This window comes from Pieris rapae, chromosome 5 (genome assembly GCF_905147795.1).
Source record: "Pieris rapae chromosome 5, ilPieRapa1.1, whole genome shotgun sequence".
NCBI classification, from domain to species: domain Eukaryota; kingdom Metazoa; phylum Arthropoda; class Insecta; order Lepidoptera; family Pieridae; genus Pieris; species Pieris rapae.
Window position 1 is genome coordinate 4123672 of NC_059513.1, and position 17263 is coordinate 4140934.

The 17263-nt window shown below is 31.6% G+C and overlaps 2 protein-coding genes across 2 annotated transcripts; both read left to right on the top strand.

The window, feature by feature from the left end:
• Positions 1-1213: 1213 nt before the first annotated feature.
• On the top strand, positions 1214-9081 carry LOC111003262 (kallikrein-7). Its single transcript, XM_022273681.2, has 9 exons — positions 1214-1337; positions 3553-3568; positions 4059-4194; positions 4808-4831; positions 5272-5429; positions 7039-7125; positions 7252-7340; positions 7981-8062; positions 8487-9081. The coding sequence occupies exons 1-9, from the start codon at positions 1293-1295 to the stop codon at positions 8600-8602; spliced, it is 753 nt and encodes a 250-aa protein (XP_022129373.2). The 5' UTR covers positions 1214-1292; the 3' UTR covers positions 8603-9081.
• Positions 9082-9671: 590 nt separating this feature from the next.
• LOC123689217 (trypsin-like) lies at positions 9672-16339 on the top strand. Its single transcript, XM_045628446.1, has 9 exons — positions 9672-9814; positions 10796-10808; positions 11166-11313; positions 11968-11994; positions 12460-12617; positions 14316-14405; positions 15037-15125; positions 15618-15699; positions 16184-16339. Exons 1-9 carry the CDS (start codon positions 9767-9769, stop codon positions 16318-16320), a joined length of 792 nt encoding a protein of 263 aa, XP_045484402.1. The 5' UTR covers positions 9672-9766; the 3' UTR covers positions 16321-16339.
• The last annotated feature ends 924 nt before the right edge of the window (positions 16340-17263 follow it).

Sequence of the window (17263 nt, forward strand, 5' to 3'; positions counted from 1 at the left end):
ATCGACCTTACGCTAGGGCGGCCCTATGCTTGAACCTAAAATGAAAAAAATAAAATAAAAAAAGATAACCTCTTCCGGTTTTGTTTTTTAACTCGTTTCGGACGACATTTTTTCTTGGACTTTTGTTTTGATTGAGATTTATTATAGGCCTATGGGCCAATCTTTTGACTGCTTTTGACAAAATTTTTTGAAAATGTTCAGTTTCTACCTAGAAGTTTGACTAACAAAATATGAGATATTATTTATTATATGCATATAATAAATAAGAAGGAGCTGGTACTGGGAACAGTCCTACATGTGGGCGATTTTGCGTTTTATAGAGTTGCAAGCGGTGGCCGGGAGTGAAGTACCGTCTTGCCTTGCACACCAAGCTTCTTCGAGGCTAACTTAGCTTTACCTTCCAAATGACCGCGAAACTGAACGTCATTCGATATGTCAACGCCCAGTATTCTGATGTTAGCTGAGGCTTTTAAAATTGACATAAGATGTACTTGGACAATATTAGCCATGTAACCACTGATTATTAGTTTTGAGTCGCAAGAGCATTTTCCGACGAAATTATTTCTTGGTATGAATGATTTTTTAATATACATTTTTGAAGTGAAACTTCTTTATCGACGTATGGGAGAAATTTTGTAAGAAAACGTCACGTTTTTCGGTTCCGCGCCATGTTGCTTTTTTATCGAAGTTTAGTATAGTGACGTAAAGAATATAATGTAATATATGATAATAATAACAATTATATATTAGTTTTGAAGTTTGGTTTGAAATAAGAATAACAATATATTAATTTGAAAGTGATAAAATAAAAAGACTTGTTCAAATTTAAGTGAATTTACAAGAAAAGTGAGATTATACATTTCGTTTTATAAATTCAACACGTATGAGCATGATTTTAATATTTATTTGAGGTTAACCTCACTTTTTATTGTAAGTATTAGTGAATGTATATAAATCTGTTAAAATTAGCAAGTATTAATAAATACGACTGAAAAAAATTGTTTTTCTTAAGGCTTAAGCCTTATCTACCCCATTTTCGTGAAGTTGCAAATAGTAGAAAAATTATATGTCGTAAAGAAGTTTCACTTCTTACCTGTGTACTCTGGTACACACACATATTTTTTTTAGAAAAGCAAACGGTATAAGTGTTAGAAAAAAATACAGAAAATCCCATGACAAATTATTAGACTTTAATCAGCTGATTTGTGGAAATCAATTTAAGATATGCGATAAGGTTTTGGTAATATAAATGTAAAGTCATTTTTGAAATAGTAAGGAATTGATCTAGCAACATGAAGAGCCTAGGGATTTTAGTATATATCTTAGTTGCGATACAGGTATGTAATAGTGTATATTTTCAAACGTTTAATTGTCACAATTGCGGTTTAAATTTTCGATACTTCATGTCGTATGACCTTATACGTAAAATTGCCTTGTCTAAAACTATAGTAAAAAGTCCATCGCTTTAAAATAATGAACGCCATGTTTCTATTTTAAAGCGACGGACATTTTTCTCATAAAAAAACTTGGACAGAAACGAAGGCAACGCCTTCCACGCTCACTGTGAACTTCACATCAACGCGCTCCACTTCCATCTGGAAACCTTTCCGAGACTCCGATAGACTGTGATGACCGATAGCGGATGAATGGAATGCTCAAACTGACGGACTCATTAAGAGCACCCTAGATCAGCAGAGTGGGACAGGATTCAGTCTTTCCTTGCGTCCTACCTTGGTCTATAAGCTTTTCGTCAGGTGGTCCAGGTTCTGTCGCTGACTCGGTCGCCGAAGTCGTTGTGCAGGGCATGGTACTTTTTATTCCATTTTCTACGGCGCCGATCAGTAGTAAGTCACAGCCCTTGTTTAAAAGTTCTTGCAAGGCGGCCTCGGTGGGCAGAAGCGGCTACATCTCATAATACCAACAAAACTAAAAAAACTAAAAACAAACATATAACTACTAAGTGGAGTCTCTGAATGGGTCGACTTGTTGCCGTTGCCGTTTTCAGCTAAAAACAACCTTTGTCACTACTCTTCTTAAAGCCGTACGTTTTTTTTTTCGAGTATTATATTGGTGAAGTATTTATAGTGGCTACTATTAGTTTTAAAATCGTGTATACTTTTTTTTGTATATACAACAAGGCTTCAAGAATATATTGACCAGATAGTATCATATTTAATTCCTTAAACATGAGATATAGCCTCCTACTCCTTTTGCCCCCTATTCTATAAACAATATGAATTGCATAGTTTTTTTTAAATATATCTAATAAAAATCTTCTTGTATATCTTTACATAAATGCGTAAATCAAATTGAGCATGGATTTTTAATATTTTTATCTAATCTGCATGCTTCATTTGTGTGCTTTGGTAATTTGATTTTAATTAAAGATACAATTTTATGATTTAACTATTTTTTATTTGGACTACAAAATAGAACAAACACATATTAAACAAATGGAATTACATATATTGTCTTTAAAATGGCACCCAGTAGAAGTGGATATGACTAGCTAAGAAACGGATTCACAAAAACAACTATCTGAATTGGAATACACATAAAACTGAAATAATTATCAAAATTATATTTTATTTGAGAGATATAATGAAACCCAAGAATTAGCCACTATATTCTACAAAAATAAAATTTCATTACGTAAAAGGGACAGCAAATAGCGCAATTAGAAATAAAGCAAAATACTTGTACTCTCAATTACTTTTGAGTTTATTATTATCTTCCATATAATTTCATCATCAATAGCTGTACCTACTTCGCCATCGCTATCTTTCACGTGCTTCTTGCTTCCAACTTCGATTACCTATTGTTTCGCGGTTCTTGACAACTCCATCCCAATAACACAGACTCGGTCTACCAGGTTTTCTCCCTGGGGTTATGTCATCCGCCATTCGGTGTACAAGTCTCAAGCACTTAAGCCTGTTGAATTTTATGAATTGGACGATTTTGGCGTCGTCGAGGATGTTATAAGGTTCTTCATTGTAACAGTTCGCAACGTTTTTCAAAGAATCTTCCGCTAGAAAGTTAGGAGAGCAAGCTCGTCCTACTTGCTAAGCCCCGAGGTTTAATAACCATAACTGAGCACTGATCGCAGGAGAGTTTTGTGCAGAACAAGGTTTTCATACTGAGAAGTCGCGATGGAAAACATTTACTAAGACTACAAAGCCCGAAGTAGCAGCGATTTGCTATAATGATGTTCTGTATAATTTAGTATAAGGGCCTGTTTCACAATCTATGGATAAACTCCCAAATAGCTATGCAACACATAAATTATTCGAAAGATAAAAGTTCCAAATAAGATACTTCGCGTTTTATGACGAATAGCGCTATCTGACAGTCGTGAAACGCAAAAATACTGTTTATCCTACCAATAAGTAATACCTAAATAGCTCCTTTGGAACTCATCCGGACATTGTGAAACAGACCCTAAGTAGATTAAATTACACGGACGTTTTAATAACATGGCTTTTATCCAAATCATCGTAAATATACAATAATATGGATAAATATATTTATAATATTCTTACATTTTTGTTGCAGGGCCAAAGTGCGGAATGTAAGTATATCCAAGACATGTAACTTTTTTTTAAATTTAATTATTATCTAAGTTATTAAAGTATGTGTTTGGGGCGATGCTTCATTAATCTTGTTTTACACGTAAATAGTATGTTTTTTTAATCAGGTAGTTTATGAGCATTGTATGAAATCTAATTTAAAAATGTTTTTTAAAATGTTATTTGAGTGTATTGCTACTTTACTACAATTTAATATGTATGTGTTTATTTAACACTTCTCTGAAAAGATCAGTACAAATTATAATTTTTAAATAATATGGAGGGTTATCAGGTAACCTTTAATAATAAGATGTGTACAAGTGAAATCTACATAAGACCTACAATAAATAATTACAAAACAAACAATTAAAATATACCAATTAGTGATTTTGTTGCTTTGCACCAGAAAATAACTTTGTTTTACCTCTTGTAGTAAAGTCAAAGTCTTTGTATTCGATACTACAAAAGTTAAAACAATTTTTTTATTTTCAGCACCTGATGATATAAGTGTGCCATGGTTGGTTCATCTTCGTTTCACTCGCTTGTCACTCAGAGGTAAATTAGATACCTGTGTTGGAGCTCTCTATAACGACAGATGGGTTCTTACTGCAGCTAGCTGTTTGATGGAGTAAGTTTTCCAGAAATTATAGCACTAATATATTTAAATATAACGCAAAAGTTAGATTTAAGGGTCATCTACATCGTTTCATAAAATGACCATTGACCGTGCTAGGACCGGGTTACACACAATCCGGTAGTCCGCGTACAAAATTATTTGTATGTTTGTGACACCTGCCTATATAGTTATATTACTTTTGTCCACTTACCCGTTGCATCACTTAAATTGTAGGTAGCGTTGAGTATTATCGGCAAGAACGCGGACGCCGACAAGTGTCTGCGGAGGCAATGAAACAATGAGCACACGTTTATTCTTCACAAAATAATCCACGAAAGAAGTACCTTTGTACAATAAACACGAAGAAACGCAGATACTGCAGTAATTGAATCCCTAACACAATACTTTGACGCTGAAGCGTTCGTTTTCAATTTGATCGTTTTCATGTTTCACACTATCGAAAGTGGTATGGGATGATACAGTTGGCAGATAGGATTACTATAAATCTTTAATTATATAAATAGACGCTAATTTTAATAAATGAGCTTTATTGCGAGCACCTGAAATGTAATATACATATGTAGATATCGTTCTTGATTCCAATAACCAAAATTTAATGTTTCAGGGACATTGAGGGTTATAATATAACGTAAGTATATATCCATGTTGTTTTATAACTGTTATTTATTAATTATTTATACTTAATAACATTTACGCATTTTGTACAATCCTGTATCATTTATAGTTTAAGTTAAAAAAATAATTATTTTATTCTTACCACATTATTTCTAGGAAAATAAGTAAATAGTGTCTACAATTAATTAGACATTTTGCTTCAACGTACCAGAAAACACTGTATTTTAATTCTCGATTCTACATACTATGTTTGTACCTAATACTTAATTAAAAATAAATAATTAATTAAAAACTTACCCCTTATTCAAAAGGAAGTGAATTTTATAATGCACTCTTTCTTTTGTTTCTGCCAAATTGCGTTAACAATGTGTTTTAAGGAAATTTGTAAGTGCAATTATATTGATTCAGGTTTTATTAAACATTAATATTAGACAATATTTATCATCCATACAGGTCTCGCTACATCTGGAGTCGCTTCGATACCAAGCATGTCTATACACCTGGCTTTGTGATTGAATCTACAGACGTTATAACCCACCCTGAGTTTGATCCCATAACTTTGGACAATAACCTTGGACTTCTTGACCTCAATACGCGTATTGAATTCACGGGTAAGTCCACGCTAGAATCATTAATTTGTAGCGACACCAAAATTCAAAGGAATACAATCACTGCGATATCGTCATACAGTGTAACGCGCTAACGAAGTTAGTTATAGCGCTCAGTATATATGTCGCAGCCAACTAGATTAATTAGCCGTTCAATTAACAGTTTAGCCGTTTAACTAACGGCCTCAAAGATATTCAGCCTTAGCGTTTGTTACAACATTTAATATACTGGATGGTTATTTTTTGCCATTTGTACTACAGAGTCATTATTTGGCAGATTTAACAAGGATGTAATCACATTCTTCCATTGTACTTATTGTTTTTCATGTAACTTTGGTAAACACCATCATAGTTGTGGTTTGCCGACGCCATATTGACCGTTTGAAGAGTTTCGAGATTGAGAGTGGCTTAAAGTGGAAGTAAATTTAAATTAACATTTAACAGGCTAGGCAAGTAATGAAACGTCATCGATCCAAGTCATTTGCCTGGGTGTTTAATCTACGGGCTGAACATTTTTCAGGCCGTAAGTTAAACGGCTAGGCTGTTAATTGAACGGCTAATTAAGCTAGTTGGCTGCGACATACATACAACTTCTCGACGTTAGCCACTGGGGCCTTGGGGCCCGCCAGTCAGTTGTAAGACTAGTCCCCCCTTTAGGTTGTATATTTTCCTGCGACATTCTTTTTCAGTTTAGGTTATATTCAAGGCCATTTCTTACTTACTTAGATTTTACGGTCTACTACCTACTACTGCATTCCAGTGGCGAAGGGTGAAATTTTGGCAAAGGGAAGCCGGTCCAAAAAAATGTTGAACAGCACTCTATATGAATTAAAGCCATAATAACAAACAAAATCCACAGTATTTAACCAAATCTGCGATTAAATTACCTTACAGAATCAGTCACAGTTTAAATAACACAAATATTAAAATATAACAAACGAAATTATCACGCACCAGTGGTATAGGAACACATGTCACATACTAAAAATAATCTATTTTCAACCAAACGAAATGGAACGCGAAAATATGCCAAAATAAAAAGAATATGACTTGCGAAGGATTTCATTATAACGCTAATTCTTTTTAATTTTGTCGTGTTTTCTTTCTCCCGTGCCGTGGTTCAATAACAATAATTTCTTTGTCTCTTTCTAATAGAGGAGAGGAGAGAACTGCAAGCCGGTCGCGATCAGCCTTATCTTTCTTTAAATTTTACGTACAGTTAGCGAGCATTAGAAAGAGATGGTTTGACACGCTCTGTCTCTTTTCGCCTCATAGTAAAACGTTGGCCGAGATAAGCTGTAATTCGTCGAGTTACCTTTAATGTAATTTAGGTACGAAAAATTGACGCGCTGATTAATTTACGACTATAAAATGAAATGTGATACTTAGGGTATTGCTAAGAATTACTATTGCTATTGTAAATCGCGCAGGCATTTAATTAATAATACTTTGTTAATGAAATAGAATGTAAATACTTTTGTATGAATATGGAACTGATTTTTGAAAGGTAACCCGGTGGGAATCGGCTTGTATGGACTCTTCGCCACTGCTGCATTCTTACACATAACATTTTTTAATACTTAAGAAGTTGTATTTTTGTTTTTTTTGTCAGACAAGATCCAACCCATTGCATTGGCAAAAAGTGACGATGAACCTCCTTCATCTGGCCGGGCTTGTGGTTATGGCGAAAAAGATGGGAGTAAGTAATTTAATTATATGTCAGCTTTTTCCTTCTAAGATTCCTTCTCCATATATTTAAGGTATTTACACATTATGCAATTTTTTGTACATTTAAATTTTTTGATTGTTATTGTAATCCTTTTAGAATTTGGTGAAGATCTTTTCTGCGTGGACGTTACAATTACTGAGGCTGACGGTCTCCTTATTGCACAGAGCAGTGTAAATGCTTCCAAGGTTTGCTTATTTTTTTCCTTTGAGTCCCTTATTTTTGCTCAAAATAGAGGTGTAGTTTATTTACTACATAGCGATCTCGATCACTCTGCCAAGAGTGTACTGGATAAGAAGAAGTTGATATCTATATACCTAGTCCAGCCATAAGTTCTGTTACATATGAAATTGCATTTTATAAATGAAGTAATGTAATATTATTAAAATGTATACCTACATACATATTTATGAATGTCTTAGCAAGAAATGAAAAATATTATATTAGAAATGGCCACCTTGGGCTTAAATACAGGCCTTTATTCTGTGAAAATGCATTTCTCGCGATAAGATTTTTGCCTCCTAATGGGGTTTTGGCGAATTCTGCCTTTAATAACCTTTATAATTCTAACAGCACGATGTTTTTCACGCCATTCCATATTGTAAATTTTAATGAACACACAAAAATTTGTGAAATGGCGCAAAATCGAAAAAAGTTTTTAGAATAATATACGTATTCCAAATTAAAAATATTTAAAAATTGAAAAAAGAGTTTTTATCTAACAGTATTTATAGTAGTTCGTATCGTACAGTTTCTGCGAATATTGCAACTCGCTTCCAGTTTCACAGACTTGTGTGGGTTGTATAATATTTTTAATATACATTCCAGTATGATATTGGGGCCGCTTTAGTATCAGATGGGAAGGTGCATGGTATACTTGTACGAGCTGCCGATGACAACTCAGCAGGAGGTGTGTATCTGAATAGTAATCCCATTATCTACTCACTATTTAATTTTTTACGAATTTAAAGCAGTATTGTTTTTAAAACAATGCTTTTCTGCCTATTTTTTTTAAATATTATTAAAACCTAATTAATATATTATAATTCATATAAATAATATAATGCGTAATTTTTACATAATATTAATTTTGACGTATCACTTTAAACGCACCAGAAAATCTTTAGTTAGGTGTACGGTTTATTAAGTCTATTTTCTGTGTGAAGTTGTGATGTATAAAAAGGTACCGTTTCAACATATGAAAATTGATTTTATATAAAATATTTAAACAGAGTATCTTACAAGACTGTGTTGCTCGTACATAACCCTTAAAACTTTGATAGGACTCGACTAAGGTTAGAAGATGCACACAATTAAATGTAGTAATATTTTAGCTTTCCTACCCACTTCCAAGTTTGTGTCTTGGATAGAGGATATGACAATCGAGAAGGAACCTGACAGTGAGGAGACGTTGGAGGTCGATGATAATGACGTGCTTGTAGCTGAATGATTATAATTAACTCAGAAACAGGCTAATAATATATTTTAGTAAAACATAAATGAAAACTTAATATACTAGAGAATACGCGCTCGAAGAGTGACTAAAACTCATATCCCTAACTTATATACTACTGCTACTAGTGATTCTTGTGTCCTATTTTTATAGTCCTTTTCATTGACTACATAATTATGTATTAATTCCTTGTATTGTTCTATTACTTATCTCTTTTACTTTTTGGGCTCACCTTATTTAATTTAACTTATTTTCCCTCGTCACATTACCTGAATGAGATCGCTTGCAAGCGATAAGCCATTTCATTTAATTCTCGTAATTATACAGTATTTTTTGAAACGTTGTGTAAATAAATAATAAATAAAAGAGCAGAATGTTTATACCACTGTAGAGTTTACGTTGTTTCTTAGTATAATGTTGATAAAGAGTGTTAAAAATTATCTTAATTTATCAATATTAAAGCCTTCAATTATTAATAATGATTTTTTATTTTTCTTTCTATAAGTATATGTCAGTATGATACGTCAAAATTATCGTGTTTGTCCGCCTCCGTGTCCATTAATTATTTTAATAAAAACAGAAACGTAATATTGGTTTATTTATCACACGATTTTTAGTACAGATATGGACGAAATTTTATTTTTACTTTGAAAGTTTCTCAAGTTATATGAATAGTTAAGCAGTAAATTAAACACCCAATTTCTGAGCAGTCTAATAATTTTTGAGTATTGATGTTCTCAGTGATCACAAATAGTTATTTAAATATCAATCTTAAATATTAATTTGTGCCCATATATACATAAAACAAAATATAGCAAGTTCTTTAAAAAAAATTTTTTTTTCTAGAAGTATTTCAATATTTTTTTTAATCGCTGATGTAAGTGAACATAAACATCAATTATTATTTAAAATAATTGGTCGCTTTTTAATCATATTAATATAGTAATATAGAAGTAGTATAGCAAGAAAATATAAATATAGAATATCAAATAATGTAATAAGTAAATATCAGAAAAAAAATTTAAATCATCGGATTAGTTAGATAATTAAAAGCTAAGTATAATATTATCTTCTAACTAGCAAGATATCGTATCAATAATCGATGGACAATTAATATTAAATTAGATACATTTTCAATTACTAATTATTGGGTCGTGCAAAATGAAGGTCTTTACAGTTATTTTATTTTGCGTCTTAGCCGCGGTACAGGTGAGATTTTTGTTAAATTATTCTGTGTGTTCCTGTTGCCCGTTTGCTAAAAATATCTTGCTAGCAAAATTAATAAATATGTATAACATCCTAGTTCGGAATGCTACTTAGTTACTTCTGAGTTTGGTTCAGAAATTAACTGACGTATCTGGATTTAATTGAGCAAAATTTAACTAAATACTATTCAAATCAAATTTTGGGAATTAAAAAAAGGACTAAATTTACATTAGCTATTCATAAATCAAGAGCGAAAAGCGAGAAAAACCTGCAAAAATTCTCTGCCACTATTTTAAATCGTCAAGTTTTTGGTTTACCAGGAAATTGTATGGTTATACAACTATTATATTAGTATGCTTTACTTGATATGGTAAAACAAAATATCATAATAATAATTAGACTTAAGGTGGATTACTTAATTGTTAACTTTTATTAATAGCTAATACCTCCTTACGAATACTCACGATTGAAAATGTAATTTATTTAATCTTATCTGAATTCGTGCTCATTTATCATGTCTTAATCCCCGTCCCATATAATCTTGTCCTAATGCCTTAATTACTGCATAATTAGCTCCTGTTTTGGGTAAGCTAATTACTAAAACAAAACGATGCCTTTACAGCTAGTGTGCATTGTTAAGAGTTTTAACATAAAAATTACTCTAAAAAGGATTGCTTCATATACATATAGATAGGGTAGGGTACGTTAAATGATATTGTTGTGTTTAAATTTTCTTACGTTATACTAAAAAAGAAGTGCGCTTTCCACTAATCGTTCAAGGTGAAGTGGCAGGTTAGGGGGATACCTGGCCGCAAATGCACGTTTTCGTTGAAGAATCTTCGGCAATGGTTTGGTAACAGAACCAAGTCATTGTTCAGAAGTGCAAGATTTAAAATTAAAGTAACCGTTATAATGGCCAACCTTAGAAAATATCACTATCACAAGATTAGCTTATAGTTTAATAGACATTATTTTTTGTTACAGGGCCGTGTCGCATGTAAGTGTTTATATTTCTGAAAAAATATCATTTACTAAGTAGCACAAAATACGCCAAGAACGTATATTGTTCGTTATCTGACAGATAAACATAACATCGATTACAACAAATTTGACAGCAAAAATATTAGTTCGCTACAAACAATACTGATCAATAGTTAAAAATACATGATTAAAATACAGATTTATATTTTTATCATGTATTGTTGTTATACATCATGTATTGTTGTTGTCAGCTTGTTTTTTCAAAATAAATCTTTTCAGTTCATTACATCTGCTAGAAACTACAGTTTTTGAGAAATATAAGTTTAATAGGCTGAAATTATTAGACGCAACTGCTAACTAAAGTAACTTTTAGTGCCCAAGGATGAAGAAACCAGTTTTGACGTACCCTGGTTTGTTCACCTTCGTATCTCACGCGTGTCGTTCCAAGGACGTCTGGACTCTTGTGTTGGAACTATTTACAACAAAAGATGGATTATTACTGCTGCTTCCTGCTTGACTGAGTGAGTATTGAAATAAAAGTCTTAATCAAAAGTGTATTTATTTGGAGACGGAGCATCTAATGGATTTCCTATGGAATACTTATAATGGAGTTCAACTTTGCTGTATTATCCCTCCTGCCTCGTTTCAGCACCTTGAGAGCCTTATGAATTCTAAATTTCACCAACATCACCTAGATGGCTGGAAATCTTTCACAGTCCGTTTCATAAGGCATTCTCTTTTGCAAACTAGCGGACTGTGGAATCGATTCCCGGGGGCGGTCTTCCCTTAGATATCTCCAACTATTCAAAATTCGAGTGTACTTCTTCCTCAAAGGCCGGCAACGCACCCCCTAAAAATGGGTGTCTATGGGCTGCGATGACTGCCCTTTTTGATCATCCCGCAAACTCGTTTCTATTTCCCTATTATATAAAAAAAAATTAACGATATCATGAATTTTCATGAAATCCATTCCAATAAGATCATCTCATTAATTAACATTGAATCGTCCAAAGTAAATCTTGCGTCGCAATATGTGCTATTATGTCATTTGAAATGCCTTATTTTTTCATCTAACAAACGTTAGTATCTCTAAACTGCTTGAAAAGTCTCGTTGGAGATGTTTATATTTATTGTTATTAATATTTTTAGTAATTTTAACATATTTATTGTTACAGATTGAACAGTGATGGCGTTCCAACGAAGTAAGTAACTACACCATAACTAAATATTTACAAACACATTATTGTATTTTATTCACATAACTTTTACACATTTAAAAAAAACACTTTTTTGATTGAAGTTATGTATTAATGTAAACTTATAATAATTTAAACATAATATTAAATTTAACCGACGTTTCGCGTGCTTTACAGCGTGCGTGGTCACGGTAACTGAAGACAAAAGGTGTTAAATGTCAAAAAAGTATCACAACTATAGAAAATGTTGTATTATCTGTATTTATTTCCCTGGAGTTGGTATCGACTAACTAACTTTAAATAATTATAAGTTTACAATAATACATAACTTCAATCCGTTAAAAAAGTGTTTTTCTTAAACTGTTACTATTAACTAGTTTTTTGAATTATTAAACATTCAAGTTCATGTAAGATATTTGATACAGTTCGAGAAATTTATTATAACTCTTAGTTAAATATTATTTTTCTCAGCTCAAGTTTTATATGGGTCCGCTACGACGCCTCAAATGTCTACAGACCAGGTTTCGTGACAGAAACCTCAAAGGTTAAAATCCATCCTGACTACGATCACAAAACTGGAGCCAATGACATCGGTCTCATTGACATTGATAGGGATATTGAATTCACAGGTAAGTTAAGACAATCTTTATAATAAATTATGGCGATTTTTATAGATATATTAGTTATTTTGTGGAAATACATAATAAAATTCACAATTTTACGCGTTTTTTACTTACAATTTTTGGGATAAGTAACATTTTGTTTTCTTGAAAAAAAATTTTTTTTTGTAATATAGATATGTGTGATTATTTGTTGGATAATCTATATTAATCTAAAACGGAATACTTTTTGCCGATTGGGTGGAATGTAGCGAAGAAAGATCACATATAAATAAAAATTATTAATAAAACCCATTTGAATTATGGCTCTTGTCCCAACTCTTGTCCTAATTATTTTAGGCTGTTTATTTAGAAATAGTTTTATAACGATACTATGGTTAACTTTCCCCCTCTTATATAATTTTATCCTTTCTCATACAATATAATATTTTATTAATAATAATTACCAATTGGTTTATAATATGAAAAGGCAATTTGAAATGAATACCAACATTTTCTTACCAAAACTTCTTAAATATGATTTATTGAAAAGTGTATAACAAAATTATGATGTTTCCCGAAACAGGATATTAAATTACTTCGTGGTGTACCCAATTACTGGAGGCCTCTTCATATTCCGTTACGATACACAACTTTGCGAATTCTCTTAATTAATCTCGATTTATAATTTGAAGTTCAATTTGTGAGATATTGATCACATGCTTTTTATCGTGTCCTTCATATTCATATTTAATGGATTAAAATGATTTAGTCTTCTTGTTACAATTATCAATATTTTCACTTCATCAAACTTCTTATGACACGCTAGTAAATCATATTCATTAAACATATGGCGATACAACTTAAAGTTCATTTCTTCAGCAATATACAAATATTTATAACAAATATATACAACCAGTATAATGACTATATTATATTATTATTAGCCTTAGACATTATTAGTACAGAATCTGTCACTGCTTGCACGACTAAAAAAACACGTTTTGAATATAAAATGGTTGATTCTTTCTGTGATCCGTTATTCCGTAATTCCGTATACTAAATACATTGTGAAAGAAGGATGTTACGCGTTTCTATCTATGAGCTCTTGGCTGGCATAGAGGCCTTATTGCTGAATTTGAGTAGTTGAATATACTTATCGGTCAGAATAATATTAGTCAAGAGCCATTTAGCTTATAACATCATTGCAGTGTTTGTAATCGAAGATTGTAGATGTCACTACAATACGTAAGGCATGCCAAATATACGTTTTAAGATATATGAAAATGCCCTCGAACAATCGTACATTAGTAAGAAATGGTAACTCGACCACTAGGCCCTATTTTATCCTGAGAGCAATTATCGCGCGGCAATTAAAACGAGCCCAAGAGAAGCTCTTTTAATTACAGACCTCTCAAAACTTCGCACAACTTTACTCCAGTACTTGGTGTACTCTTCAAACCAATTTTCATTTTACAGTTCTTCAGTTTAAAATTTTTACACAATTTCATTTATATTTTGAAACTGTGTGCTTTAAACATTTGTGATAAGTACAATTAAGCTGGTGTAGACTCTTCGGTTGAGTAATGTTTTCTAATTTCAGTTTTCAATTCTATGTATAGTCAGGTCATGTTATTAAAATTAAACATGTTTGGTTTGTTTACACCCGTTTTCTAAATACACAACACACGTCAGCAGGAACTTATATAGATAAAATGATGGTTTCAGACAAGATCCAGCCTATTGATTTGGCAGCCCCTGATGCTGAAGTACCTGGAACTGGCCTGGTTTGCGGCTACGGCGAGACAGAAGAAGGAGGTAAGTAGGAGTAGGCTGTTCTAAAATTGCTTACAAGTGTAATACCCTGAAGTCTTGTAGATTTTCCATGTGCCTCGATCGCAATCCATTGTAAGTTCTCCAACTCTTCCTAAATCCTAACATGTCGTTTTATGTGTAGTTCACAATACAGATTCAGAAATATCTTATTAAAACGGTTTAATATGTTGTTGTATTGTATTTCAATAGTTAATTTGATATTAAATTTAGGTTAAAGATATGATATTTTTGAACATACAGGCCGAAAATTGTTATACAATTTAAACAATGTTATATTTATTTCTTTACGATAATCAGGCATACTTAAAAGAAATAGATATTTCATGATCAAAGGAATGGAAGAAAACTAAGGACAATACCAATATAGACAATTATTATTACTGTTAATAGTTATTTTTGTTATTACACTGGATTATTATTTGTTTGGAATACACTGAGCTACAATTTCAATATTAATGTGTTATTCAGCAATCGTTCATCAAGATACACATACAATCAGTCTGGAATCCAAGCCACCATTTGCGACCTAATCGTCTTGAATGTTCATGCACTAGTAGGCATTTTAACTAATTATTTCTTTTATACATTGCTCATTTTTATTACCATATTGCAGAGGCCGGTGAAGATCTTTACTGCGTGGTTGATACAGTTACCGAAATTGACGGTCTACTAGTGGCACAGAGCTCTGCCAATGCTACCAGGGTTTGTTATTGTTAACTGAATATTTAATAGTTATTAAAAGTACCCATAATAAATGAATATCAAAAATGTTGAAACGAGAAATGTATGATAAAAAAGCGGAAAGATAATATGACATAATATATATATATATTTCTTTATTCTAATATTGGTTTGTTCCAAAAATTTTCATTTGTCTCTGACGTGTGCTACAATTGGGCTACATAAATATTAATTTATTTCTAGATGAGAAACAATTCGTTTCAAACAAATCTATGAAATATGAGTCTACGTAACTATTCCGTCATTATTTATCTATTCCATCAGAATGGTAAAAAATAGGTCTTTATTAAAGAAATTTAGGTACTTATTGGGAATATGTATCCCAGTTTATGTAACTAATTATGTCTGCTCTTTTGTATACATGTGAAATAGAAATCTGGTCATTTCCTTTCAATTTTAACATGAAATATGAAAGAGTAATTTTAATTTATGAAATGATTAATATTCTTGCAGTACGACTTGGGAGGGGCTTTAATATCAGACGGCAAAGTACATGCTATTCTTGTACGCATCGCTGATGAAACCTCAGCAGGAGGTTTGTATGTCTTTAGCTTATCTTAACCAATAAAAAGGACACTTATAAGAAGATACACCTTCCTTGTACTACCTTGTACATACATATATGTGTTTCGTAAATGGAAAATTTCTAAAAAAATTTTGTTTTTCACATATACCGTAGACGCGTGTCTTGATAAACTTGTCTTATATTACTATATAAGACGAGTAGCATATAATACTTTATGTGCATATATAAAATATAAAAGTAAATACGCGTATTACATAATTATAAATGTATGAGTATTTTGAAATGAATCCTTTTATTTTTTTAAGAAAAGGTTGTCTAAAAACACCAAGAGACTAACAAATATAAAAAAGAATAGTTTGTAGCTTAGTGTTCGTTTAAATATTTATTGTAATTAAAAACGTTTCTTTGTTTTCATATCTATTTCTAAAATCAAGATTGTCACAAGTAGCAATAATAATTTGAATATAAGTATGTATCATGTTTTCTCTTTTAGCCTTCCTTTCTACGTCTAAGTACGTAGCCTGGATCGAAGAGGAGACAGCTGAGAAGGTACCTGAACCTGAGGAAGAAAAGATTTCCATTGTGGATGGAGACGACGTTCTCATTGCAGAGCCCATTCTTACGTTTTAAATTCAATTATAAATAAATACATTTATTAAATTAAGTGTCTATACTTACTATGTCTGTAATTACTTCCCGTGAAAACAATATATTTTAAAAGCCTTTATTATTGATTTAATGTTTAAAATGGTGACGGTGGATGATACAATTTTAGTAAGAGCTATATTTCGATATTTATTTCATGCACTAACAAAAATGTTTCATCCATTAAAATCGCCTTATATTTTTTTAAATATAATTATTTTAAAAAACTTCTCCCTTTTGTTTTGTTCGACTATAAGTAAAGACATAATTTTTTTTAATAAAAAGTAGTTTCACAGGTATGTGAACTACATACCTAAATGTGTCCTTGACTCGAAGTTATCGAAAAAAGGCACGCAATGCTCTGTCGTAGGGGTAAGGTAACAAATAGTAAAACAGTAAAGAAACAATAAGAGAGGTTAGACTAATTATACTTTGCATTGAATGAAATCCTAACAGTTCAATATACGCATAAACTTAATAATAATAATTGATAGAAGGCGTCATTAATTTATTTAAATTAATGAAAATCTAAATCTCTCAAATGCATCTACTAGCGTTTTATTAAAACCAGAGCAAAATACAAGGTAATGTTATTATATGTAGCAATCGAACGTGTCAAAAAATTATTCATAACCCTAGTTAAGTTAGCGTAAAGCGTAAACAAAATGTAAATAATCACAACACTAGAAGCCAATTGAGCCCTTTACTACTTACCACTATTTTGTCCATAAGTGTCATTTAGAACACTAAAATAAGTTTTCTCTAATTTTGTGTTTATAATAAGCTCATATATTAAATTATTAATGTCAGTTGTCTCCAAGCTTCAAACAAAGAATTTTATTTAAACATCTCTATACAAAAACTTCACCGAACTTAATTCCCTTAAAACTTTTAAAAAAATCGGACAGACAATTTGATCTTGTATTTA